General features: G+C 56.2%; 1 protein-coding gene across 12 annotated transcripts in view; it reads right to left on the bottom strand.

Annotated features, from left to right (window-relative positions):
* The window catches only part of OBSCN (obscurin, cytoskeletal calmodulin and titin-interacting RhoGEF), a 131,099-nt gene that overhangs the window by 71,590 nt on the left and 33,293 nt on the right, over positions 1-26,216 (bottom strand). For 9 of the 12 annotated variants that reach the window (XM_064595676.1, XM_064595678.1, XM_064595677.1 and 6 more), the window contains exons 13-36: positions 25,679-25,954; positions 20,983-21,258; positions 18,587-18,862; positions 15,790-16,065; positions 14,530-14,805; positions 11,992-12,267; positions 10,792-11,076; positions 10,314-10,580; positions 9,898-10,167; positions 8,911-9,177; positions 8,463-8,729; positions 8,173-8,285; positions 7,903-8,056; positions 7,579-7,740; positions 7,385-7,489; positions 6,340-6,606; positions 5,973-6,242; positions 5,598-5,864; positions 5,248-5,514; positions 4,877-5,143; positions 3,076-3,348; positions 2,369-2,635; positions 1,961-2,227; positions 181-453 (exon numbers count right to left, since the gene is read on the bottom strand). In XM_064595676.1, the coding sequence (XP_064451746.1) occupies positions 181-453; positions 1,961-2,227; positions 2,369-2,635; positions 3,076-3,348; positions 4,877-5,143; positions 5,248-5,514; positions 5,598-5,864; positions 5,973-6,242; positions 6,340-6,606; positions 7,385-7,489; positions 7,579-7,740; positions 7,903-8,056; positions 8,173-8,285; positions 8,463-8,729; positions 8,911-9,177; positions 9,898-10,167; positions 10,314-10,580; positions 10,792-11,076; positions 11,992-12,267; positions 14,530-14,805; positions 15,790-16,065; positions 18,587-18,862; positions 20,983-21,258; positions 25,679-25,954 (5,964 nt within the window). The remainder of the gene's footprint in view (positions 1-180; positions 454-1,960; positions 2,228-2,368; positions 2,636-3,075; positions 3,349-4,876; positions 5,144-5,247; positions 5,515-5,597; positions 5,865-5,972; positions 6,243-6,339; positions 6,607-7,384; positions 7,490-7,578; positions 7,741-7,902; positions 8,057-8,172; positions 8,286-8,462; positions 8,730-8,910; positions 9,178-9,897; positions 10,168-10,313; positions 10,581-10,791; positions 11,077-11,991; positions 12,268-14,529; positions 14,806-15,789; positions 16,066-18,586; positions 18,863-20,982; positions 21,259-25,678; positions 25,955-26,216) is intronic. The other 3 variants (XM_064595680.1, XM_064595687.1, XM_064595682.1) reach the window with 2 other exon arrangements.

The following is a 26,216-nucleotide window of genomic DNA, read 5'->3' as shown; positions in this document are numbered from 1 at the left end:
CTGCACCCCACGTGCAATGATCACCTTCCAACAGCCCCACCTCCCTGGGATCCACGGGCTGGGCACCATCCCCATGAGCCCCAGGACCATGCTCTGCGCATGGCCAGCATCTGCCCTCCACAGGCTGCACCCTCAGCCCCACGGACCAGGCCCCACCATCGCGCTGAGCACACCGCCCACCTGTGACCCGCAGGGTGGCCGAGGCCCGCTGGTCCCCTGCCTCGAAATGGACGGTGCCTGAGTCCTTGAGAGCAAGCTGCCGCAGGGTGAGCACGTGGTAACCACCTGGCTGAACCTCAATCTCATTGAGCTCGTTGGGGTGCAGGGGCGTCTTGTCCAAGAACCAGTGCACCGGCCCGTAGTCGGCAGGGGAGACGCGGCAGGAGAAGGTGGCTGAGGAGCCCTCGCGCACCTCCATGTCCTCCAGATCCTCTGTGATGAGCACTCTCTGGCCTGCAGGGCACAGACTGGCGAGTCAGGGTCCCCTGCAGCCAGCTGCTAAGGGAGACCAGCACTCCCCAAGACCTAAATGGGTCACGGTCAGAGCAAGCACGTGGCTTTCACGGGCTCAGGACAACAAACCCAGGAACCAGCGAGGGGCACCGTGTTTGTTTCCGCTTCACTGATGAGCCCCAAACCCGCATCTGGGGTCCTTCTGCAGAGCACACCGCGAGGGCCACAGCAGGTCCTCTGTCACCAAACTGCCCCCTCACCTGCCGACATCCACCCTCAAGGCCACAGAAAGCCATCTAGTCGTGGAGGAACACAAGGAACAGGAGTGTGACAACGCAGTTGTGTCTGTGTTAAAATTTAAATCAAACGCTTTGGAGAATGAGCAACTTGACTTGTTAGGGGAAAACCCCACTTCTGTTGCCGATATAGATGTGGGGACAGCTCAGAGAGAAGTCCGAACGACTACAAAGGACTCTGCCTGCGGGTTCCTCCTGCACCTGCAGGGGTCTTAGAGCTGTGGGACCACGGAAGGAACGCGTGGTGGGCAGCGCCTGCAGAGAGGACTAGGAAACAGTCGCAGACCGGCACCCAAACCCAGGGCTCCGGCCGTACCGCCGGGCAGGCGCGTCGGTGTCTCGTTTTCAAGGACAATGCTTTGCTACTGTGTGACGCTCACTTTAACTGACATCTTTTGGATTAAGCCTGAGTACCAATTTCTTACAGAGCATGGTTTCTGTTGCAGTCACAGAGTGGTTTGGGGTGAGGTCACTGGATCTGCTGGTTTTCACAGAAAAGCAGAGGAAAAAACACAGCAAGTCTTCTTTGCTGTTCTTTCCTTGTTTCCTGTGCACAGACCCCTCCCCCCCAGGAGGGACTTCTCCGACCCTGGTTGCTGGCGCTGGCGTTGGGAGGGCGGTGCACCGCTCTGCGGGGACACCAGCGTGCCCTGTGGACCCTGGGCCGGCCACGGACCCTGCGTCAGGCCCCATCTCCCGATCTGTGAGGTGGGTGCCCGGCAGGTGCAACTGCTCCTCACCCCGGGAGGCCTGCAGGCCACGCACCCCGTGCGCAATCCCCGCGGAGCCCCCGTGTGGGGGTCGGGCCACGCACCCCATGCGCAATCCCCTCGGAGCCCCCGTGTGGGGGCCGCGCCACGCACCCCGTGCGCAATCCCCGCGGAGGCCCCGTGTGGGGGCCGGGCCCACGCACCCCGTGCGCAATCCCCGCGGAGGCCCCGTGTGGGGGCCGGGCCCACGCACCCCGTGCGCAATCCCCGCGGAGCCCCCATGTGGGGGGCCAGGCTCACGCCAGCACACAGAAAGAGCTCTCAGCACATGACTGCACGAATTCACACCAGGTGCCCCCAGCAGGGTCTCAGAGACGAGACCACCCAGGCCCAACCCCCCGCGGATAGGGAAACTGAGGCTGGTCTCCGAGGGCCTCCAAGCCCCCTTAAACAAAGCTCACAGCTAACCACGGCGCAGGCCAGCACGGCGCCAGGCCTCACCTTGCACCAGGAGCCGGGCCTGTGAACAGGCCTGGCCAATGTCACAGCTGTAGATGTCAGCGTCTGCCTTGTCCAGGGCACTGATGGTGAGCTTCAAGGTCAGGCCCTCCTGGCTGGGGGTGTACTTCCTTGAGGCACGCAGGTCCGCGAGGCCCTTGCGCCAGGTCACCGTGGCTGCGGGAAGCTCTGTCTTACACACGAACACGGCCGTGCCCTTCTCCTCTGCCTGCAGATCGGCCAGCTCCTCTGTGAATCGGTTTGCCTTTTCTGGGAAGGGGGTGGGAAGGAGGGGGGTTGAGGGCTGCTCAGACCCCATGCCGGCCCCTCGGGACAGGGACCGGCCCCCACCATGGGCAGCTCCCCTGCCGAGGCCATGGGGACCCATCCCCGGGTCTCTTGTGGGGTCACCTTCCACAAGGAGGCTCGCTGTGCTCTTGGAAGCCTCTGTCTCACACGTGTATTCGCCTGAGTCCTTGGGTGAGACCGCACGGACCACCAGCATGGCCCGAGTGCCTTCTGTGACCAGGTCATACTTCTGACTCTCGCGAATGGCCTTCCCAGCCCTCAGCCAGCGCACCGGGGCGCCGGCCCGAGACAGCTCGCAGCTCAGCACCACATCCTCGCCCGCAGCAGCCCGCTGGCCTTCCAGCGGCTTCGTGATATGCGCTGGCCTCTCTGAAGAGAGCAGAGCAGTCCCCCGTGAGCCCCGGCCAGGCCCCAGCCGTGCTCAGGGTGAGGAAAGGGCAGGTGGGCACAGGGCCCTGGGAATCAGGAGTCCCCGTGGTCACGAGGGAGGGGCTGGGGAGAGGAGACACGAGACCACAGACTCTCACACCGCAGCATGTTCAGAGCCCCAGGACGCAAAGCGTGGCAATTTTGCCAGCTCAGTGAGCCGCGAGCCTGGAAGATCCCACAGTGGTCAGACCACACACCAGAGACCAGAAACCCTGCTTCTGCCCAGAGTCTGGACAGTCTCACCCTACAGAGGGAGCTCCCTCAGATGACTAAACCCCCCAGCACCCCAACAGGTGTCTCTGGGTCTCCAACCAGGGAGCTCTCCAGGGCCCGGCCGAGGCCCCACGCCACCCCCATCCCGTCCTGCCCACGGTGCCCACCTCGGACAATGAGGGAGGCCTTGGAGGTGAGGTCCCGCACGGAGAACACCACCTCCCCAGCATCACTAGGAGCAGCATCCTGGACAGCCAGGGTGTACTTGCGGCCCTGGCGTGTGGCCCGGAAGCGGCCCGAGCCACCCGCCGTCTTCCCACCCACTGTCCATGTGGCCACATCGCCGGTGTTCTCGTGGGACAGGACACACTCAAAGCTGCAGCTCTGGCCCTCCAGTACCTCCACCGTCTTCAGCCTCTTGGTGATGCCCACGTGCAGGTCTGTGGGCCACAGGAGATGGTGGTCGTACCAGGCCGGGCTCTTGGACACCAGTCTCCCCCCCCCCCCCGCCCCCAAGGCTGGCACTGTCGAGCCCGGACCTGCCCCAGGCATGGGGGGCCTGCTGCCCCCTCAGCAAATGCCTCCAGCTGGCTGAACCCTGGTGTTCGCATCATGGAGAGCTGTTCCAACCAGTGTGGTCACTTCCTGTCTGCTAGAGAACAAGCCCTGTCCACAGCGGTCACCAGCTCGAATGCTCCAGCAGGGCAAGAATGGGAGCCCCAGATGAAGGGGCCATCCAGCTCTAGAACGAACTCACCACACTGCCCTGCCCCCTTTCCTGTCTCACCTCAAACCCCAACCAGACCAGCAGGAACCCGCACAGGGTGACTGGGCAGCAAGCCTGCCATGCGTGCATGCGAAGGAGAACCGGACCAGAGCAGCTGGGCCAGGACAGCAGTGCACACAGGAGGCCAGGCCCAGGCTGAGAGGGACATCCAAAGGGACCCTGGTGTCCCAGGGGTGAGGGGGCCCATGCTGCCCTGATAGCTGGGTGGCCTATGGGGTCCACGGTGTGGTTCCATGTGGCAACCCAACAAGAACGTGGCCTGCCAACAACCACCTTCACCAGGCTTTGCCTGGAGCCTGGGGGTCCCTCCAGGGCACCCTATGCCCGACATCTGGGCCTCTGCCACCGGCCACCCCCAAGCGTGATCCTGACTGTACCTCTCTGTGGCCCCCGCAACTGCCCACACACAGCCCCTGGCACAGGGGGACTGTCTCCAGCCTCTGTTCAATCCCTGGCCCCCTGAGACTCCATCAAGCATGGCCAGTTCAGTGTCCCCAGTCCTACCATTGCTTACCGTCCCTCACCCCTCTGCCTGCACCTGGGCCTCCCAGGATCCCATCAAACCCGCTCCTCCAGGAGCCAGCCCTGACCTCAAGAGCTCTGCAGGGCAGCCTCCGGCCTTGGAGAAGGGCTGGGCCCCGAGCAGGGGCAGCCCCCGAAACCTGGAAGCAGCCCCGCATCCTGAAACCGGTTCCGCCCCTGGAGGCGCGCCCGCGCCCTGGACCCAGACCCGCCCCGCCCCCCGCCCCGCCCCCAGAAGCCGGCTCCGCCCCTGCATCCGCCCCCGCCTTCTGGACCCAGACCCGCCCCTGGACCCGGCCCCGCCCCCTGAGCCCAGAACCGCCCACGGCTCCGCCCCCGGGACTGACCCCGCCCCCACCCCTGGAACAGGCCCCGCCCCCTGGAACTGACCCTGCCCCCCCCCCCCGGGCCCACCCCCACCCCCGCCCCCTGGGCGCGGCTCCACCCCTGGACCGAGACCCGTTCATGCCCCCGTCCCCCAGAGCCGCCCCCATCCCGGGAAACGGCTCCACCCCCTGGGACTGACCCCACCCCCTGGGCCCGGCCGCCCCCGGCCCCGCCCCTAAGACCGGCTCCGCCCCCTAGAGCCGGCCCCGCCCCTGGAACAGGCCACGCCCCCGGGCCCGCCACGCCCCCTGAGCTCTCCCAGCGCCACGCACCGTGCACACTGACTCTGGCGCGGGTCTCCTCGGAGCCCACGCTGCAAGTGTAGAGGCCGGCGTCGTCCCGGCTCAGGTCATGCACCACGAGCCCGCGCGTGCCCGCCGTGTGCAGGAAGTCGTACTTGTCGCTGGGGCCCAGCTCCACGCTGTCCTTTCGCCACACCACGCGGGCCTGGGGGTCCGAGACCTCACACTGCAGGGCCAGCGTGCCCCGCTCCTCCGCGGACACATCGTCCAGAGCCTTCAGGAACACCACCGGCTTGGCTGGGGCGAGTGTGGGCAGGTGAGCGAGCGCCGCTCCGTCCGGCCTGCCGAGAGCCCCGCGCCCCTCCCTGGGGAACCCCGAGGGCCCCGCAGGGACGCCTCACCTTTGACCTCCAGGCGGGCAGTGGCCGACACCTTGGGGGAGCGGGCGCGCACGGTGCCCGCGTCCGCCCGCCGAACCCGCTTCAGCACCAGCGTGTGGCGCCGGCCCTCGTGGGCGATCTCATGGAAGCTGTCGCCGTACAGAGGCGCGCCGTTGAGCGACCACTCCACCTCCTCGTCCTCCTGGGACAGCTCGCACGAGAAACAGGCCCGGCCCTCCTCCGTGACTTCTGCGTCCTGCATCGGCTGCGTCACTGTGACCTCGCGCGCTGCCCGGAGCAGAGCGCGCCGCTCAGCACCCGCGCTGGCGCCTCCCCCGGAGGCCCTCCCAGGGCCCGTGCGCCCTCCGTACCTTCCACGGTGACCGCAGCGCTGCTCTGGGCGCTGCCGGCCTGGCAGCGGTAGAGGCCCGCGTCGGCGGGCGTGAGGCGGAGGATGCGCAGCTCCGCCATGTGGCCCTCCAGCCTCATCCTGAACTTCTCAGAGGGCGCCAACGGCGTGTCCTCCTTGTACCACTGCACGGCCTTGGGGGATGGCCTGAAGTCGCAGGACAGGACCACCGACTGCTGCTCGCGCCCCGCCTTGGGCTCCAGCGGCCGCGTGAGCACCATGGGGATGTCTGCGGCGGAAGGGGAGAGGGCGGCGCTGCGGCGACGGAGGGACCCCGGCGTCCACCCCGCGCCCTGTGCCAGCTCCAGCCGCAGCCAGCCGCGGACCGAGCGCTCACCCGAAACTGCCAGGCGCGCGGTGGAGCGCGACTTGCCGATGGTGAAGTGCACGGGCCCCGTCATGGTGGAGCAGGTGCGCCGCAGCGTCAGGCGGTGCACGGTGCCTTCCTGCTCCATGGCCACGTCGGCCCCGGCCCGCAGCACCGTCTTTCCCAGGAGCCACTTGGGCGGCCGCACCGACGCAATGGACGTCTCACACTCGAACCAGGCGGGGGCGGGCTCCATCACCGTGACGTCCTGCAGGCCGCGCACGATGGTGATGGATTGCTCTGTGGGGGAGGGGCTGGTCACCGGCGCGGTCCCGCTGGGAGGACGGCGCACCGCCACCGGGACTCGGGGGAGGCGCCCGCACCGCGCTGCCCGCACCTTCCACGAAGAACTGGGCGCTGGTCTTCGCGTCCCCAGCATCGCAGGTGTAGGTGTCCTCGTCCTCGGGCTGCACATCCTTGATGATTAGCTTCCGGTAGAGGCCGTCACTGACCATCTCATACTTGGGCCCGGGCCGCAGCTCCACGGGGCCCTTGAACCACTGCACCTGCGCGCTGGCGCGAGACATCTGGCACTCCAGCACGCCCCGGTGCTTCTCCATGGCTATCTTGTCCCGCAGCGGGCGCAGGATGGCCACCGGCAGCTCTGTGGGTGTGGCGGGGGCGGTTGGGGGTGCTCTGGGCTTCGAAACCCCACCCCCACCTCGGTCTGGGCGCTCTGCCTCTGCAGCCTTCCACCAGCAGGCTGGGCCACCGCCCTCGGGCAGAACAGCCCGCGCTGGCCCCGTCCCTGTCCAGCAGACGGCTACCCCGAGTGTCCCCCTCGGGCTTCTCTGGGACCCACTGCACACCGCTGGCCGGGAGAAAGCTGAGCGCAGCCACATGCATGCCCCTGGCCCTTCTCAAGCTCCTTCGGCATACCCCTGACCCCCACACATGCCCGCCTTGCCACTTTTCCCCACACCACACCCTGCGCCCGCCTGGCACACCCCTGCATCAAGCAAATCCAAGCCCCGTATGCCTTAGCCCGTCCCCCCTTGAGGCAGATCCTCCCTCCTCGATGCCCTCACTGTCACCAAGGCCACCAGGTAAGGGCTGACGCTCGCCACCTGCCGGGGTGCCACCTGCCCTCGCCACCTCTCCAGCACTTGCCACGGTCCCAGGAAGAGGAACGGTTTACTGCTGCCTCCATTTTCAACAAGGAGACCCTGAGCCCTCATACCCGGAGCTGCCTCTCCCAGACCCCTGTCCTCCTGCTGAGGAGGCAACACCTCCCTCTCCTCCTTCTGGGTCATTGCTGTCCTCCTCCCAAGAAGGGCCTGGGGTCTTTCCTGGGACAGCGGACTGTCAGCCCTTGGAAGGCCCAAAACGTGTGTGTTCACCCACACACTGCCCAGCACAGACCCCCCTCTGGGCTCCCTCACCTTTCACTCGGAGCTCCGCTCGCGATTCTGCACTTTCGGCAACAAATCTGATCTCCCCTGCATCTTCTGCCAGGACCCTCCGGTAGATGAGAGTGTATTTCCTTCCTGGGAACACAGGTCACTCAGTACTGGGGGGAGGAGGGCCTGGGGACAGGAGGAGGACGTGCCCTCCCGCAGCCTGCCCAATATCGCACCTTCCTGGCGGATGCGCACGTTGTCACTGGGCCGAAGCTTACTGCCCTCCCAAAACCACTGGGCCGGCACCTCGTCCAGAGAGACCTCACAGGAGAATGTGGCACCCTCCTTCTCCATCACCTCCACATCTTCCAGGGGCCTCACGATCTGAACCTTGCGACCTGGGGTAACAAGCAGGGCCTTGTCGCACCTGGACACACGGAGCTGCCCCTCCCCCCCTCCCGCCCAGACTGCTGAAGGGTACAGGGCAGGGCAGCCAGGGGGCTAAGCACCTGGCTGGGAATGTGGGGAGGCCAGGAGGTTCTGACCCCTAATCTGCCCACCTTGCACCTTCAGGGAGGCTGAGCTCTGAGCATCGTGGGCATCACACACGTACACGCCCTGGTCCCCGAGCTCACACCGGTAAATGATGAGACTCCGACACGCACCCTGGGCCACCATGCCCACTGTCTTGCCCACGCGCAGCTCCACACCGTCCTGAGGAGGGATGAGGTCGGGTCAGGTGCTGGGACTGCCCCGCAGAGCAGCGCCTCGCCTGCCAGGCACCCGTGAGAGGTAAGGGCAGCCAGAGGACTCCGGGGGGAGGGAGGCACCTTCAGCCAGCGCACATCCACGTTGGGGCGCGACAGCTCACATTCCAGGGTCACCTTGTCCTTCTCGGTGGCCACCATGTCCTGCAGGGGGCGGCTGAACCTCACAGGCAGCTCTAGGTGGGCAGGAGGGGGGAGGTGAGAGCAGGGCGGTATCACACAGCTGGTTCGAGGGGCGAGACCCAGTGCCCTGCCCCCAGGATTCCACGACCACGACCCCGCCTGCCTCCCCAGGCCACCTTGGGGACAGAGGCGGGTGCGCTCTGCGGCGGGTCCCACCCACGCCCACGCACCGGTGACCATGAGCTGCGCAGACGTGTGCACCCCCTCGGCTTTGAAGGCGATGAGGCCGCTGTCCTGCGGCCGCAGCTCCAGCAGCGTGAGGGTGTGAATGGGGCCATGCACTGCTAGCTGGCAGGTGGGCCCTGGCTGCAGCCGCAGGCCATCACGCGTCCAGCTGCCCTCCACGTGGTCATGTGACAGCTTCACCTCCATGCTGACGGCACCCTGCTCCCAAGCCTCCGCGGCCTGCAGGCCCCGGACCAGCCGGACCTGGCGCACTGGGCACACACGCAGGGGCAGGGGTGAGCCGTGCATGGACACCTTAGCCCGCAGGCCAGCTGTCCAGGGGGAAAGGCACACCCCTTCCTTACCCCCGGGGCCTGCCCCTCCAGGGGGACATCCACCGCCCTCCCCCCCTCCTGCCTAGATGCCCGACCCCCAGGTCCAGCTGCTGCTCACTTTCCACGGTGAGCTTGGCCTGTGTCTTGTCGTCCGGAGTCTCGCACCCATAGAAGCCACGGTCCGAGAAACCCACGCAGTGCAGAACCAAGCGGTGACTGGTGCCTTCCGCGTGAACCTCCACGTTCTTGCCTGGCGCCAGGGCTATTGCATTCCGTGTCCACTTGACCTCAGGCCACGGCCGCGTCAGCTCCACTTCCATGGTCACTGAGCTCCGCTCTTCCACCGTCTGGGGTTCCAGCTTCTTTCTGAACAGCACCGGAGCCTCTGGGGCCGCAAGCAAGGGAGGTCACCGCAGTCACTGCCACTCTTGAAAGAGCCAGAGCCCGAGGGCCCTCCCTCCCCCCACCGGGCAAAGCTGCTCCCCACCTCAACCTCACATTCCGCCTCCAAGCTGGGCCCAGCCCTGCACCTGCACAGGTCCAGTCACACAGGAGGAAGCTGAGGCCCTGGGAGGCTGCTCCCTCCTCAGCACGCCTCTCATCTCCTGCTCCCCTGCTCCCAACAACCCAACCAGGCAAAGGGCCTGGCACTCCTAAGTGTGGCCCATGACCGCCAACAGCGGGTCCCGGGAGCTGGTGCAACAGACTGAGCCCCCAGACCTGCCGCACCAGCCTTAAGGAGACCCTGGACACTCCACATCAAGGAATGAAAAGTGGGCCTCCCCGCCCCAGGCTCTGCCATGTTCTCCCCAGAAGGTGCTTGCACTGGCTGCCAACTCCACTTCCATCCATGGGGCTTGGCTTGGGATGCCTCCTCCAGGAAGCCTCACTGGACAGCCTCAACCTCTGCCCACTCCCCGACCAGATGCCCCTTGGGGGAGTTTACTTTGTCCCCTTCCGAGTAGCTACCCAGCCCCTGGGCCCCACCCGAGTCTCCTTTGTGCAGCCTCCAGGTCACCCAGACCAGCTGGACCCAGGCCGGCATCAGAAGGCCGCCAGGGAACCAGCCCACGGGGAGGCCCTCCCCGCGGCCCCATCCACGCACCTCGCACCCGAAGAGCAGCCGAGGACTTGACACCCTCAGCCTCTGCAGTGATCTCGCCAGCATCCTCCAGGGTCAGGCCGGAGATAGTCAGGCTGTGGCCGGCGCCCCTCTGCGCTATGAGAAACTTCTCACTGGGCTGCAGCAAGGCGCCGTCCCGGAACCACGTGACTGCCGCATCGCCGGGGGACACCACGCACTGGAAGGTGGCCTCGCGGCCTTCCTCCGCCACCACGGCGCTCAACGCAGCCGTGAACTTGACCGTGCGGGGGGCTGCGGACAGGGGTTTCGCTTGAGAGGCAGGTGGGAGAGGCAGAGGCCCCGCCCCGCAGGCGTGGAGAAGGACACCTCCTCCAGGCAGCCGCCCGGGTGCGCCCCGCCCGACTGCCCGCCCACCCGCGCGCCCCTCCGCGGCTTACTGCTGACGGTCAGCTGAGCGCTGGTGCAGGCGTCACGTGTCTCACACGCGTACTCCCCCGCATCCTCCAGCCGCAGGCCTGACACCGTGAGCGAGCGCCGGGGCCCCGCCGCTTCAATCTGGAAGCGTTTGCCAGCCCGGAGCTGCGTGCTCCCGCAGCGCCACACGACCTCGGCCTGGGGCGGGCTCAGCTCGCAAACCAGCGTCGCTGCGCCGCCCAGCTCCCCGCTCACGGGCTCCAGGGGCCGGCAGAACTTGGCGGCCACCTCTGCAGGACGGGAGGGGCATCAGCTGCAGGGCTCGGCCCGGGGACAAGCTCTGTGCCCAGCAGCCGTGCGCCCTGAGTCCCCCTCTGGCTCCGGGCAGGGATGCTGCCTGCAGGACCTCACGGGGGACAGCCGCCTCCTGCGCCCCGCCCCCCCCCCCCCCCCCCCGCGCACACACGGGGTTCCCAGAGGACCGCCCCCAGCCCTGCTGACCTTCCACCTGCACGGGGAAATCCTGCACCTCTGCGTCCACACGGCAGCTGTAGACCGCGCTGTCCAGGGTTTGCGCGTTGTGGATGGTCAGGGTGTGGGTGTCCCCCAGACTGGCCGTTTGGTGCCGCTTGCTTCGGCGAATCTCAACACCGTCCTTGAGCCACGTCACCGCGGCCACAGAGGGTGTAACCCGCGTGGCAGTCAGGACAATGTCCTCATGCTCCCTGACCACCAGAGGCTCCCTGCGGCCAGGTCTCTCCAGGGCGGGGGGTTCAGGCTCCGGCTCTGGGGGGAGGTCAGTGGGCATAAGAGCAGAGCCCTTGCATTCCTGGCCTGGGCCCCATCCCACCGAGGAGCCACACTGTGGGAGAAGACCCGAAATGGGGCCACCCCAAACTCCCATTGCCCTACAACTGCCCCACTTCCGTCTCTCTGTTGAGCAAACCATGCCACCTGGCAGCCACCATCCAGGCATCCAGAGGCCAGAAAGGGCAGCCAGGAGGAGCCCCCTGGGACCACAGCCTGGGGGCCAAGAGCTGAGAGCCCAAGACCCCTGCCCGCCAGCGAAGATGGCCCCATGAGCAGATACTGCAGAGAGTGGGAAGCAGGCACTTAAGGGACCCTGCCACAGCCTGGGGCCTGGGTCCACATTACAGAAGGGCATCAGGGAGCAGGCCCAGGAGGGGAGGCAGGAGAGGACAGCCTGGCCCAGGCCCAGGCCAGGATGGGCATCCGAGCAAGGGCAAGGCCACAGGGCTGACAAAAGGACAGCTGGACGGTCAGGATCCCAAGGCCAAAGCCCCTCAAGTGAGGCTCCACAGTGGCCCAAGGGGGATTTAAAATGGGAAACGTATCTGCTCACCAACCCTAGACAAAGAACAGTCGTTGCCACAAACCACAGGCCCTAGCAGCCTGCAGGTACCCAAGAAAGCCTCAGTGGCAGGTTCCATGCTAGTTGAAGTGGGGATGTGGCATATAAGGGAGAAGCCTGGGGACACAGATGCCCAGAACAACCCACAAGAAGGGCTGCGGTGAGTGTTCTCCAATCCAAGGACCTGGGCAGAGGACAGAGCCCTGGGCTGGGCAGATCAACAGAGAACCCAACACGGGTATAACACACACCTGTCCCCCACCCTGTCCAAGAGGGCTCATTTCCTGATTTCTCAGGAGCTTATCCCCTCTGCCCAAGCTGACACGCACCTGCCACGTCCAGGTGGAAGGACACCTTCTGGCCCCCGGCCTCACAGCTGTACTCCCCAGCGTCCGCCTGGCCCACCTGCTGCACCACCAGCCGCCTGCTGCAGCCCTTGGCCTCCACGTGCACTTTGGAGCTCGCACTCAGCTTCTTCCCATCCTTGTGCCACGTCACCTCTGTCTGGGCCTGGGCCACCTCACAGCTCAGGGTGGCGCTGGCCCCCGCCTTGGCCTGCACCTCCCTGTGTGCTGGCTGCTCCTTGGCAAACACCACAGACGGCTCTGGGGACAGAGAGGGATGCACATGATCAAAGACACCATGTACGTTAGGAAGGTAACACTGGGGGAAGAAAGACCAAAGAGGGAGGCAGGGGACCTAAAACTTCTCAGGCTCTGCATCCGCTGTGTGGTCTGGAAACCCCGACTGGCTTCTTGACAATGAGTAACACAATCTATGGACCCATGTGATCAACACCGTGCGTGGGAGAACATACATTCTCTCACTGCTCTGCATGGAGCGTTCAAGCTCCACGTTGGCTGACCTAGTGAGGACCCTACATTCTACCACTCCTCCACGAGTGCTCTTCCAGGTGGGACCATACAGTCTATCACTGCTCCACCTGAGCTGTCCCTGGTGGGGATCACACATTCTATCCTTACTCCACGTGGGCTATCCCAACTGGGACCATATATTCTACCACTGTTCCAGGTGGGCTGTTTAAGGTGGAGACCACACATTCTATCACTGCTCCTTGTGGCTGTTCCAGGTGGGACCATACGTTCTATCCTTACTCCACGTGGGCTGTCCCAATTGGGACAATATACTCTACCACTGCTCCAGATGGGCTCTTCTGGTGGGGAGACATTCTATCTCTGCTCCACCTGGCCCCTTCCAGGTGGCGACCGCACATCGAACCACTGCTCCACGTGTGCTGTCCCTGGTAGGGACCATACATTCTATCACTGATCTATGTAAGCTGTTCCAGGTGGGGACCACAAATTCTATCATTGCTCCACGTGGGCTGTTCCAGGTGGGACCATACATTCTATCCTTACTCCATGTGGGCTGTCCCAGTTGGGACAATATATTCTACCACTGCTCCAGGTGGGCTCTTCTGGTGGGGAGACATTCTATCTCTGCTCCACCTGGCCTGCTCCAGGTGGCGACCACACATCATACCACTGCTCCTCGTGGGCTGTTCCAGGAGGGACTATTCATTCTATCACTGCTCCACCTGGGCTGTTCAGGTGGGACCATATATTCTATCCTTACTCCACGTGGGCTGTCTCAATTAGGAAATATATTCTACCACTGCTCCAGGTGGGCTGTTTAAGGTGGAGACCACACACACTATCACTGCTCCTCGTGGGCTGTTCCAGGTGGGACCATACGTTCTATCCTTACTCCACGTGGGCTGTCCCAATTGGGACAATATACTCTACCACTGCTCCAGATGGGCTCTTCTGGTGGGGAGACATTCTATCTCTGCTCCACCTGGCCCCTTCCAGGTGGCGACCGCACATCGAACCACTGCTCCACGTGTGCTGTCCCTGGTAGGGACCATACATTCTATCACTGCTCAACATGGGCTGTCCCAGCTGAGACGAAATATTTTACCACAGCTCCAGGTGGGCTGTTTAGGTGGGACCATTCATTCTATCACTGATCTACATCAGCTGTTCCAGGTGGGGACCACACATTCCATCAGTGCTCCATGTGGGCTGTCCCAATTGGGACAATATATTCTACCACTGCTCCAGGTGGGCTGTTCACTTGGGAACCAGACATTCTATCTCTGCTCTACATGGGACATGCCTGGTAGGGAACATACATTCTATCACTGCTCCACGTGGGCTGTTCCTGGAGGGACCATACATTCTATCAATGCTCACCTGGTCTGCTCCAGGCAGGGACCTTACATGCTGTCATTGATTCTCCTGGACTGTTCCCGGTGGGGATCACCCATTCTATCCTTACTCCACTTGGGCTGTCCCAATGGGACAATATATTCTACCACTGCTCCAGGTGGGCTGTTCAGGTGGGGAGGAGACATTCTCTCTGCTCCACCATAGGGACCACTCATTCTATCACTGCTCTGCATGGAGCGTTCAAGCTCCACGTTGGCTGACCTAGTGAGGACCCTACATTCTACCGCTCCTCCAGGAGTGCTCTTCCAGGTGGGATCACACATTCCATCAGTGCTCCATGTGGGCTGTCCCAATTGGGACAATATATTCTATCACTGCTCCCCGTGGGCTGTGCCAGGTGGGGACCACACATTCTGTGACTGCTCTGCGTGAGCTCTCCTAGGTGGGACCATCGCTTGGAACACCAGTCACAGAGCACAAGTATACCCAAACCTCCCATGTACACGTTCCCATCCAAACTCTCTTGCCTCAGCCACGTGTATGAGAATAGCAGGCGGGAGGAGGGACATGTGAAGGGAGATGTTTAATGAAAGTGTTCCAGAGTCTGTCTGAACTCTATGCTATTCCCATCATCACCCCTCGATCAAGGCTAGAGTTTGAACCCAAATTACTGACCTGCCACGTCCAGGTGGAAGGACACCTTCTGGCCCCCGGCCTCACAGCTGTACTCCCCAGCATCCGCCTGGCCCACCTGCTGCACCACCAGCCGCCTGCTGCAGCCCTTGGCCTCCACGTGCACTTTGGAGCTCGCACTCAGCTTCTTCCCATCCTTGTGCCACGTCACCTCTGTCTGGGCCTGGGCCACCTCACAGCTCAGGGTGGCGCTGGCCCCCGCCTTGGTCTGCACCTCCCTGCGTGCTGGCTGCTCCTTGGCAAACACCACAGACGGCTCTGGGGACAGAGAGGGATGCACTCGATCAAAGACACCATGTACGTTAGGAAGGTAACACTGGGGGAAGAAAGACTAAAGAGGGCGGCAGGGGACCTAAAACTTCTCAGGCTCTGCATCCGCTGTGTGGTCTGGAAACCCCGACTGGCTTCTTGACAATGAGTAACACAATCTATGGACCCATGTGATCAACACCGTGCGTGGGAGAACATACATTCTCTCACTGCTCTGCATGGAGCGTTCAAGCTCCACGTTGGCTGACCTAGTGAGGACCCTACATTCTACCACTCCTCCACGAGTGCTCTTCCAGGTGGGACCATACAGTCTATCACTGCTCCACCTGAGCTGTCCCTGGTGGGGATCACACATTCTATCCTTACTCCACGTGGGCTATCCCAACTGGGACCATATATTCTACCACTGTTCCAGGTGGGCTGTTTAAGGTGGAGACCACACATTCTATCACTGCTCCTTGTGGCTGTTCCAGGTGGGACCATACGTTCTATCCTTACTCCACGTGGGCTGTCCCAGTTGGGACAATATATTCTATCACTGCTCCCCGTGGGCTGTTCCAGGTGGGACCATACCATCTACCACTGCTCCAGGTGGGCTGTTCAGGTGGGGACCATACATTCTATCACTGATCTACGTAAGCTGTTCCAGGTGGGGACCACAAATTCTATCATTGCTCCACGTGAGCTGTTCCAGGAGGGGACCACACATTATGTGACTGCTCTGCGTGAGCTCTCCTAGGTGGGACCATCGCTTGGAACACCAGTCACAGAGCACAAGTATACCCAAACCTCCCATGTACACATTCCCATCCAAACTCTCTTGCCTCAGCCACGTGTATGAGAATAGCAGGCGGGAGGAGGGACATGTGAAGGGAGATGTTTAATGAAAGTGTTCCAGAGTCTGTCTGAACTCTATGCTATTCCCATCATCACCCCTCGATCAAGGCTAGAGTTTGAACCCAAATTACTGACCTGCCACGTCCAGGCGGAAGGACACCTTCTGGCCCCCGGCCTCACAGCTGTACTCCCCAGCGTCCGCCTGGCCCACCTGCTGCACCACCAGCCGCCTGCTGCAGCCCTTGGCCTCCACGTGCACTTTGGAGCTCGCGCTCAGCTTCTTCCCATCCTTGTGCCACGTCACCTCTGTCTGGGCCTGGGCCACCTCACAGCTCAGGGTGGCGCTGGCCCCCACCTTGGCCTGCACCTCCCTGCGTGCTGGCTGCTCCTTGGCAAACACCACAGATGGCTCTGGGGACAGAGAGGGATGCACTCGATCAAAGACACCATGTACATTAGGAAGGTAACACTGGGGGAAGAAAGACCAAAGAGGGAGGCAGGGGACCTAAAACTTCTCAGGCTCTGCATCCGCTGTGTGGTCTGGAAACCCCGACTGGCTTCTTGACAATGAGTAACACAATCTATGGACCCATGTGATCAACACTGTGCGTGGGAGAACATACATTCTCTCACTGCTCTGCATGGAGTGTTCAAGTTCCATGTTGGCTGACCTAGTGAGGACCCTACATTCTACTGCTCCTCCATGAGGTCTGTTCCAGGTGGGACCACACATTCTTTTTTTTATTATTATTATTATGTTACATTAGTCTCCATACAGGACCACACCTTCTATCACTCCTCCACGTGGGCTCTTCAAGGTGGGACCATACATACACTCACTGCTCCACCTGGGCTGTCCCAGGTGGGGGCCACACATCATACCATTGCTCCATGTGGCTGTTCCAGATGGGACCACACTTTTTTTTTAATTTTATTTTATTATGTTATGTTAGTCATCATATAGGACCACACATTCTATCGCTGCTCCATGTGGGCTGTTCCAGGTGGGACCATACAGTCTATCACTGCTCAAGGTGGGCTGTACGTGGTAGGGACCATACATGCTATCCTTACTCCATGTGGGCTCTCTCAGCTGGGACAATATATTCTACCACTGATCCAGGTGGGCTGTTCAGGTGGGGACCAGACATTATATCACTGCTCTACCTGGGCTGTTCCAGGTGGGACAATTCATTCTATGACTGCTACACTTGGGCTGTTCTAGGTGGGGACCACATATCTAATCACTGCACCACAGAGGCTGTTCCACGTGGGACCATCCATTTTAACCTCACTCCACCTGTGCTGTTCCAGGTGGGATAATATATTCTACCACTGCTCCACCTGGGCTGTTTTGCTGGGGACGAGACATTCTACCAATGCTCTTCAAGTGCTGTTCCAGGTCGGGATCAGACATTATATCACTGCTTCTCATGGGCTGACCCAGGTGGGGACCAGACATTCTATCTCTGCTCCACATGGGCTGTTCCAGGTCGGACCATACAGTCTATCACTGCTCCATGTGGGATGTTCCAGTGGGGAATCTGTGAAAGACTTTTGTACTTATGATCGGTGTGGTCATGATGCGTACATACCTCAACATTTCTAAATGATTCAGAGTTTACCATATGATAGCTTAGGGAATGTTGTCCCTCAGTGCAGGAGGGTTTCTACCCCAAAATATTTAAGAGTAGAGCCACTGGTCTTGAATAGTATTCTGTGACAAGATTATTTATTAGTTTCCTCTCCCTTATAAGGTTATAGGACTATTTAAATTTTCTGTTTGTCCTCCTATGAGTTGTGATGTAGTTTTCTTGATCAATTTGTCATAACTCTCCAAATTGACTTACATAATAGTATGTCATATTCTCAGATAATCACATCACAAATACACATAGAGTTTGTAACATCTATATACACTCAAAAACCATTAATTCCCGATGTAATACCAACATGTTATGGGCTGGCAACTAGGAATCGAACGTGTAACCTGTCTGAATTGCACAAAAGGAATATAAAGCTGGTTCTCAGGTTCTTTAGTGATTAGCTAGGGCAGAACAGATGCACGCTAATCAGCAGAAAATGCCGGAAATAAAATCTGACTTACTTGTCAGTGGCTGCGTCTTCACAACTCCTTTAATGGAGTTAATGTTGCTATGCAATATGCTACTGAGTACATCCCATCTGTAAATGTGTAAGTCTAACTGCAAGCAGAATTCAGAGGCAAGACACTAACTTATGACAAAGTGAAAATAAGATGTGCTTTGAAACGAGGATTCCAACATCACAGGTGTGTGTCAGGGGCACATACACACCAGTCCTCTGCTCTCTGTGTTATCTGCACAGGGTGCTGCAACAAAATACGGATCTAGACTTGTCCACATATGGGTGCAGAGAGAGCTTTTATAACCCTGTGAAAATGTCGAAGAGTGTCCCAAACACCTAAAACTGTGAGAACTCAAAGCACAGTCCTAAGAAAACTCCAGGTGTGATCATGTGGCCCAGATGTCCCCTCTCCCTGGTTCAGTGAAGACAAACATATCTTGCTAGCAGGAACTCTCAGGTGCACTTGGGGAAGAGACAGGTGACCTTCCCCAACAACCCCAGGGGAGAGACGTCTGGTCTACCTAAGCCCACGTATCAGGGAGATCTCGACTCCCAGATACCCAGATCCATCAGTGGGTTTTGAGCAGGTGCTGGGAAAATGTGACCAGCACTGCTACGTGGAAACATACCTCGAGGTGTATAAGAAGAGTCTCTCCCTCCTGTACACTCCCTCTAGCCATGCTCCCTTGGTCCCACCTTGGATGCGGAAAGGGGAGGTGGCTGGGTGGGTGGGTGATGTCAAGGGACAAAGTCTAATTGAAAGAGCAACACAGTCTGGCTTGGGTATAAACCTGTTCCACCTAACTGTTACCTCCAAAGCGCTGACCTGTGACATCCAGGTGGAAGGACACCTTCTGGCCTCCAGCCTCACAGCTGTACTCCCCAGCGTCCGCCTGGCCCACCTGCTGCACCACCAGCCGCCTGCTGCAGCCCTCGGCCTCCACGTGCACTTTGGAGCTCGCACTCAGCTTCTTCCCATCCTTGTACCATGTCACCTCCGTCTTGTCCTGGGCCACCTCACAGCTCAGGGTGGCGCTGGCCCCCGCCTTGGCCTGCAGCTCACTGCGTGCTGGCTGCTCCTTGGCAAACACAGCTGCAGGCTCTGGGGACAGGGAAGGATGCATGGGGTCAAAGATACCATGTAGGTCAAAAATACAGCCCTGGGATTGACAGATGAATGGATAAAGATGTGGTATATATATACAATGAAATATTACTCAGCCATCAAAAAAATGAAATCTTGCATTTGCAACAACGTGGATGGAACTACAGGGTATTATGATAAGTGAAATAACTCAATCAGAGAAATACAATTATCATATGATTTCACTCATATGTGGAGTTTAAGAAACAAAAACCAAGGAGCATACAGGAAGGGAGGGAAAAATAAAGCAAGACAATATCAGAGAAGGAGACAAACCATAAGCGACTCTTAACTTTAGGGAAACAAACTGCTAGTTGCTGGAGGGGAGGTGGGAGGGGAGATGGGATAACTGGATGATGGGCATTAAGGAGGGCACAGGCTGTAATGAGTACTGGGTGTTATATACAACTGACGAATCACTGAACTCTACCTCTGAAACTAATAATACGTTATATGTTAATTAGTTGAATTTAAATTTTAAAAAAGAATACAGCCCTGGGAAAATAGGCCTAAACAGGGAGGAGGGGGGACTGGAACTCTTTCCAGGCTCTCTACCAGCTGTGTGGTCTGAAGAAGTCCTACCACTTTCTCAGCAACAACTAACACAATTTATCTACACACTCTATCACTGCTCCACGTGGGCTGTTCCAGGTGGGGAGTCTGAGAAACTTCCCATGTATGTGGACTCTGTGGGGTCATGATACATGTATTTCTCTCCTTTTCTAGAGGACATCAGATCTTTTCTGTATGGTTTGAAGGTAATTTTTCTACCTCTAGTCTACAAAGCTCCTGAGACGCCAAGCCGTTTCCTATCTTAGTATTGTCAACTGGTGGCTGTCTGGTGGGAGTCATTGTTCTTCCCCCGATTGCCACTGTCTGCTGATTCATGAGGCTGCGCACCTTCCCCAATATTACTAGGCTGGCCATAACTGTTTGCTCGTCGGTGGTGACACTCTTCGTGTGTTTGCTCATACACCAATGGTACTGTCTTCTCTCTATTCATTTTAAGACACTCTTCACATATTTAAATGTTAAAAAATGACAACTATGTGTTTTAAAGTTCCTTTCCCAACTCTGTGACTTGCCTTTCACTCTCTCATGGCCTCTTCTGATGAATGAAATTTTGGCTTTAATGTAGTCACATAGGTCTATCTTGTCCCCTTGCATTTAGGGTATTTGTGTTCTGTTGAAGAAATCTTTCTTTACTAACTCTTTAAAAAACTGTGCTGTCATTGGAGGGTTTTACGATTTTAGCTTTTATGCTGAGGTCTCCAACACACCAGGAGTTGATTTTTTTATGTTGTGTGAATTCCCAGTACAATTTATTTTTTTCCATATGGTTAAGTGACACAAGCACTATTTATGAAAACAACAACCTTTCTCTACTCCTTGCATAGACCCTGCAGTAAAAACAAAACAAAACAAAACAAAAAACACCTGGGGGTTGGCAGGACTCCATTTATGTAAGAATCTGTTTCTGTTTTATTTTGTTCCCTTGATCTGGTAACTATCCCTGCATTGAGGTGCACAGAGAGCATATATCCATGTGCAAAAGTGTCCTAAAAACAACTAAAACATCATAATTCAAAGTTTAGTTGAAATATTTCCAAGTATGATTATATGGTCAAAACTTCCCCTATCCTGATTTAAAGAAATCAGGTTCTTCACTAGCAAGAACCCGATACACTCCTGAACAGGGCATCTGGGGCAATCAAAAAAGCACAGTCAGATAACCAAGGTGTGAGATGCTTAGTCTACTTCAGCACCCGAGCGTGATGCACAGCCATAGTCCTGGGCACCAAGGAACTCTGGGAGTGCTCTGTGCAGGTGTTCAGATGCATAAGTAAGCATTATGACGTGAAAGCACCACTCAGGGCCCCAAAAATGGCCCCTATCGCTCTACACACCCTTCTCATTAAACGTCCACTGGTCTAGCCCTGCCTATGAAATTAGAAGGCCAGGATGGCAGAGGTGAAAGGGTGAAGACGAATGGAAGGAGACTCAGAGCCTGTGGGGTCTGGAATGCAATTGCTTCATTACCTCCAAACAAGACTAAGTTAGTACCAGAAGGAACTGACCTGCCACGTCCAGGCGGAAGGACACCTTCTGGCCCCCGGCCTCACAGCTGTACTCCCCAGCGTCCGCCTGGCCCACCTGCTGCACCACCAGCCGCCTGCTGCAGCCCTTGGCCTCCACGTGCACTTTGGAGCTCGCACTCAGCTTCTTCCCATCCTTGTGCCACGTCACCTCTGTCTGGGCCTGGGCCACCTCACAGCTCAGGGTGGCGCTGGCCCCCGCCTTGGCCTGCACCTCCCTGCGTGCTGGCTGCTCCTTGGCAAACACCATTGCAGGTTCTGGGAACAGGGAAGGACACACAGGGTCAGAGTCACCTTGTAAGTCAGGAAGGCAGCACTGGTGAAAGGAGCCCAAATGGAGAGGCAGGGGGACAGAAACTTCCCCAGGTTCTGCACCAGCTGTGTGGCCTGGAGAAGCTCCCTCAGCAATGGGTAGCCACAATCCATCTACACCACCCACCACAGCTCCGTGCTGCTCCAGATGGGGATGCCGTAAGACCTCACCACACACACACTCCTCTAGGAGACGATCGGTGGGGTCACGACGCATGCACACCTCAGCCTTCCCAGGTGACGCAGGCTTTCCACAAGTGTGCAGAGGAGTTCCTCCACTCCACACTCATGCCCACTGTGTTGTCAACTGTCGGCAACCCAGTGGGAGTGAAGCCGTAAGTGCCTGTGGCTGTCTTTGGCTTTGCTCTGAAGACTGACAAAGTGATGCGCATTTTCTGATGTGTTTGGCCATTAGCATCTGAAACCAATACTGCACTATATGTTAACTAACTGGAATTTAAATAAAATACTGAAAGAAAAATTAAAATAAATTCCACTTATTTCCTTTATTTTGTACCTTTATCTTATTCTCCTCCTTATTGTGCTGCCCATTGTTAGACAGAAAGCCTCCTTACCTCGTTTCCAATCACAAAGTCAGGTCTTCCATTTTTTTTTTACATTAGTTTCAGGGATATAATTTAGTGATTCATCAGTTGCATATAACACCCAGGGCTCATCACCTCATGTGCCCTCCTTAATGCCCATCACCCTGTTACGCCCTTCCCCCACCCACATCCCCTCCAGCAACCAGCAGTTTGTTTCCCTAGAGTTAAGAGTCTTTCATGGTTTGCCTCCCTCTCGGTTTACGTCGTATTTTATTTTTCCCTCCCTTCCCCTATACTCCTCTGTTTTGTATCTTAAATTCCACGTATGAGAAAAATAATATGATATTTGTCTTTCTCTGACTAACTTATTTCACTTAGCATAATACCCTCTAGTTCCATCCATGTCGTTGCTAATGGTAAGATTTCACTTTTTTTGATTGCTGAGTAATATTCCATTGTATGTATGTCCACCTCTTCTTTATCCATTCCTCTGTCGATGGACAGCTGAGCTCTTTCCACATCTTGGCTAATTGTTAAGTGTGATGTTAGCTGGTGTTTCCTGTACTACTGTTTTCCAAATTACAGAAGAGCCCCTTTATTTATAGTTAGTTAATAATTTTGTATTACAAGACAAATGGATAAAGAAAATGTGGTCCAGGGATGCCTGGGTGGCTCAGTCATTGAGCGTCTGCCTTCGGCTCAGGTCGTGATCCCAGGGTCCTGGGATCGAGCGCTGCATCCGGCTTCCTGCTCCACAGGAAGCCTGCTTCTCCCTCTCCCGCTCCCCCTGCTTGTGTTCCCTCTCTCACTGTGTCTCTCTCTGTCAAATAAGTAAATAAAATCTTAAAAAAAAGAAAAGAAAAGAAAATGTGGTCCAAATATACAATGGCATATTACTCAGCCATCAGAAAGGATGAATACCCAACATTTACATCAACATGGATGGGACTGGAGGAGATTATGCTAAGTGAAATAAGTCAAGCAGAGAAAGTCAATTATCATGTGGTTTCACTTATTTGTGGAACATAAGGAATAGCATGGAGGACATTAGGAGAAGGAAGGGAAAAATGAAGGGGGGTAAATCGGAGGGGGAGATGAACCATGAGAGACAATCGACTCTGAGAAACAAACTGAGGGTTTTAGAGGAGAAGGGGGTGGGGGATTGGGTTAGCCCGGCAATGGGTATTAAGGAGGGCACGTACTGTACGGAGCACTGGGTGTTATACGCAAACAATGAATAGGGAATCACCACATCAAAAACTAATGAGGTATTGTATGGTGACTAACATAATAAAATAAAATAAAATAAAATGATAATAATTTTGTATTACAGGATGATGTTAATTAAATTTTATCAAATAGTTTTATTCAGCATTTATTAAGATAACCCCTTTTTCTCTTTCAATACATTAATATCATGCATTCTTTTGCCTTTTTAATGTTTCTAATGTTAAAACAACCAGACACTCTTGTACTACAACTTCCATCATAATGCATTGTCTGCCTCATATGTTGTACAACTTGGTTGGCTAATATCTTGTTTAAGAGTTTAGCCTTGAGTAATATTCCATGGTATACATGGACCACATCTTCTTTATCCATTCATGTTGAAGGGCATCTCGGCTCTTTCCACAGTTTGGCTATTGCGGACATTGCTGCTATGAACATTGGGGTGCATATGGCCCTTCTTTTCACTACATCTGTGTCTTTGAGGTAAATACCCAGGAGTGCAATTGCTGGGTCACAGGGTAGCTCTATTTTTAATTTTCTGAAGCACCTCCACACTGTTTTCCAAAGTGGCTGGACCAACTTGCATTCCCACCAACAGTGCAAGAGGGTTCCCCTTTCTCCACAACCTGTCCAACATTTGTTGTTTCTTTCCCTGTCCATTTTGGCCATTCTAACTGGTGTAAGGTGGTATCTCAATGTGGTTTTGATTTGAATTTCCTGATGGCTAATGATGATGAACATGCTTTCATGTGTTTGTTAGCCATTTGTATGTCTTCTTCAGAGAAGTGTCTGTTCATGTCTTCTGCCCATTTTTTTGACTTGATTATTTGTTTTTTGGGTGTTAAGTTTGAGAATCACTAGGTGTTACAAGAAAACAATGAATTGTGGATCACTACATCAAAAACTAATGATGTATTGTATGGTGACTAACATAACATGATAAAATAAAAATTAAAAAAAAAAGAGTTTAGCCTTGATATTCAGAAGGTTTTGGCCTATAATTTTAACTCCACGTGTTTTCCTCATAAGATTTCAACATTAATATTATGCTATCTACATCTACATAAAATGAGTTGGAGAGTGTACATCCTTTTTCTATTCTCTAGAAAAATCTTCACGAAAATGGGATAATGTCTTTCCAGGAATATTTGGTATAACTAGCCAGTAGATCCACTTAGCTTAGATTGTTCTCTATGAAAATATTTCTTTTTAAAAAATTTTTTTAAAGAGGGGGGAGGGGTAGAGTTAAAAGGAGAGGGAAAATCTCAAGCAGGCTCCGCACCCAGCACAGAGCCCGATGCAGGGCTCAATCTCACAACCCTGAGATCATGACCTGAGCCGAAATCAAGAATCAGATGCTTAACTGACAGGTGCCTTGCAAATATTTTTTTTTTATTAATGGTTCCATTTCTTTAAAATTTATAGGACTATTTGAATTTTCCATTTCTCCTTATGTCAGTTTTGATATGGTAGTTTGCTATTAAATTTTTAAACTTTCCAAATTTTTACTATGAAATAATCTGCCAAGTTCTCTTCAAATAATGTTTCACAAAGATAACTAGCATAATTTTTTATATCTTTACAACACAAACCACTAAATACAGATAGGATACCACACTGTTTTGTGGTGGCACCTCTAAGTCAAATGTGGTATCCTTATTGAATGCTAAGACTCTCTTAACAAAAGAAAATGAATACATTTCTCAGCCTTCTCTATGAACCAGCCAAGGAAGCACAAATACACACTAATCACTAGGTAATGCTACAAAATAAATACTGGTCTACCAGTCAGGCTGCCATTACAGCAACTCATCTTTAACAAAGTGTGCTGATATAGCCTAAGCTATTTATTCCTCTCCACTTCTAAATTTATATATCAGACTCCAATGGGAATTCTGACCAAGAATGCTTTAACTGAATACAAAAGATTTGCTTTAAAAGGAATATTCCATACCTCAGAGGTATGTATCACAGGCATGTATCTACCAATCTCTGCTTTTGTATACTTTACACAGACATCGCAACATGGAATGGATCTAGCTGTTACAGAAAGAGCAGAGAGGGCTTCTCTATCCACGGGCAAGGAAGGAAGAGATTCATAGAACATCTAAAACTTGGATAATCAAGTCAGTCTGAGATATTTACAAGTATGGATGGGTAGTTGAAATTTCCCCTTATCCTTGATCAATGGGATCCAAACATCTGGCCAGTGATAACCTGCCTGTGGTTCTGAGTGAGTGAACCTGGTAGCTGCCAGACCATCCAATAGGAGGAAATTTACATATTCCCAGGTGAGAAGCACCTGGTCTACTTCAGACCCAAATTCCAGGCCACAAAGAAACTGGGCAGGTTTGAGGAACATATAACTAAGCATCAGTGTGCTAAACACCACTGAAGGTGGACACAAGTGGTCCCCTTCCTTCTTACACACCTGTTCGATCAAGCCACTCTTGAGCCTCCCATGTGAAGATAAATAGGCAGGTAGGAGGATGTGACATGGGAGGTGATGGTGAGAATAGTAGAGATAATCTGGGCTCTAAATCAGTCCCATGTTCCCAAACAAGGCTAATTCAGTACCCTAAAGAACTGACCTGCCACGTCCAGGTGGAAGGACACCTTCTGGCCCCCGGCCTCACAGCTGTACTCCCCAGTGTCCGCCTGGCCCACCTGCTGCACCACCAGCCGCCTGCTGCAGCCCTTGGCCTCCACGTGCACTTTGGAGCTCGCACTCAGCTTCTTCCCATCCTTGTGCCACGTCACCTCTGTCTGGGCCTGGGCCACCTCACAGCTCAGGGTGGCGCTGGCCCCCGCCTTGGCCTGCACCTCCCTGCGTGCTGGCTGCTCCTTGGCAAACACCACAGATGGCTCTGGGGACAGAGAGGGATGCACTCGATCAGAGACACCATGTACATTAGGAAGGTAACACTGGGGGAAGAAAGACCAAAGAGGGAGGCAGGGGACCTAAAACTTCTCAGGCTCTGCATCCGCTGTGTGGTCTGGAAACCCCGACTGGCTTCTTGACAATGAGTAACACAATCTATGGACCCATGTGATCAACACTGTGCGTGGGAGAACATACATTCTCTCACTGCTCTGCATGGAGCGTTCAAGCTCCATGTTGGCTGACCT

The sequence above is a fragment of the Mirounga angustirostris genome, unplaced genomic scaffold (genome assembly GCF_029215605.1).
Source record: "Mirounga angustirostris isolate CCGP_5_RB_7025 unplaced genomic scaffold, mMirAng1.0.hap1 SCAF_7, whole genome shotgun sequence".
Classification (NCBI taxonomy): Eukaryota; Metazoa; Chordata; class Mammalia; order Carnivora; family Phocidae; genus Mirounga; species Mirounga angustirostris.
The sequence above is the reverse complement of the archived record's forward strand: the minus strand, read 5'-3'. Positions and strand labels throughout refer to the sequence as shown.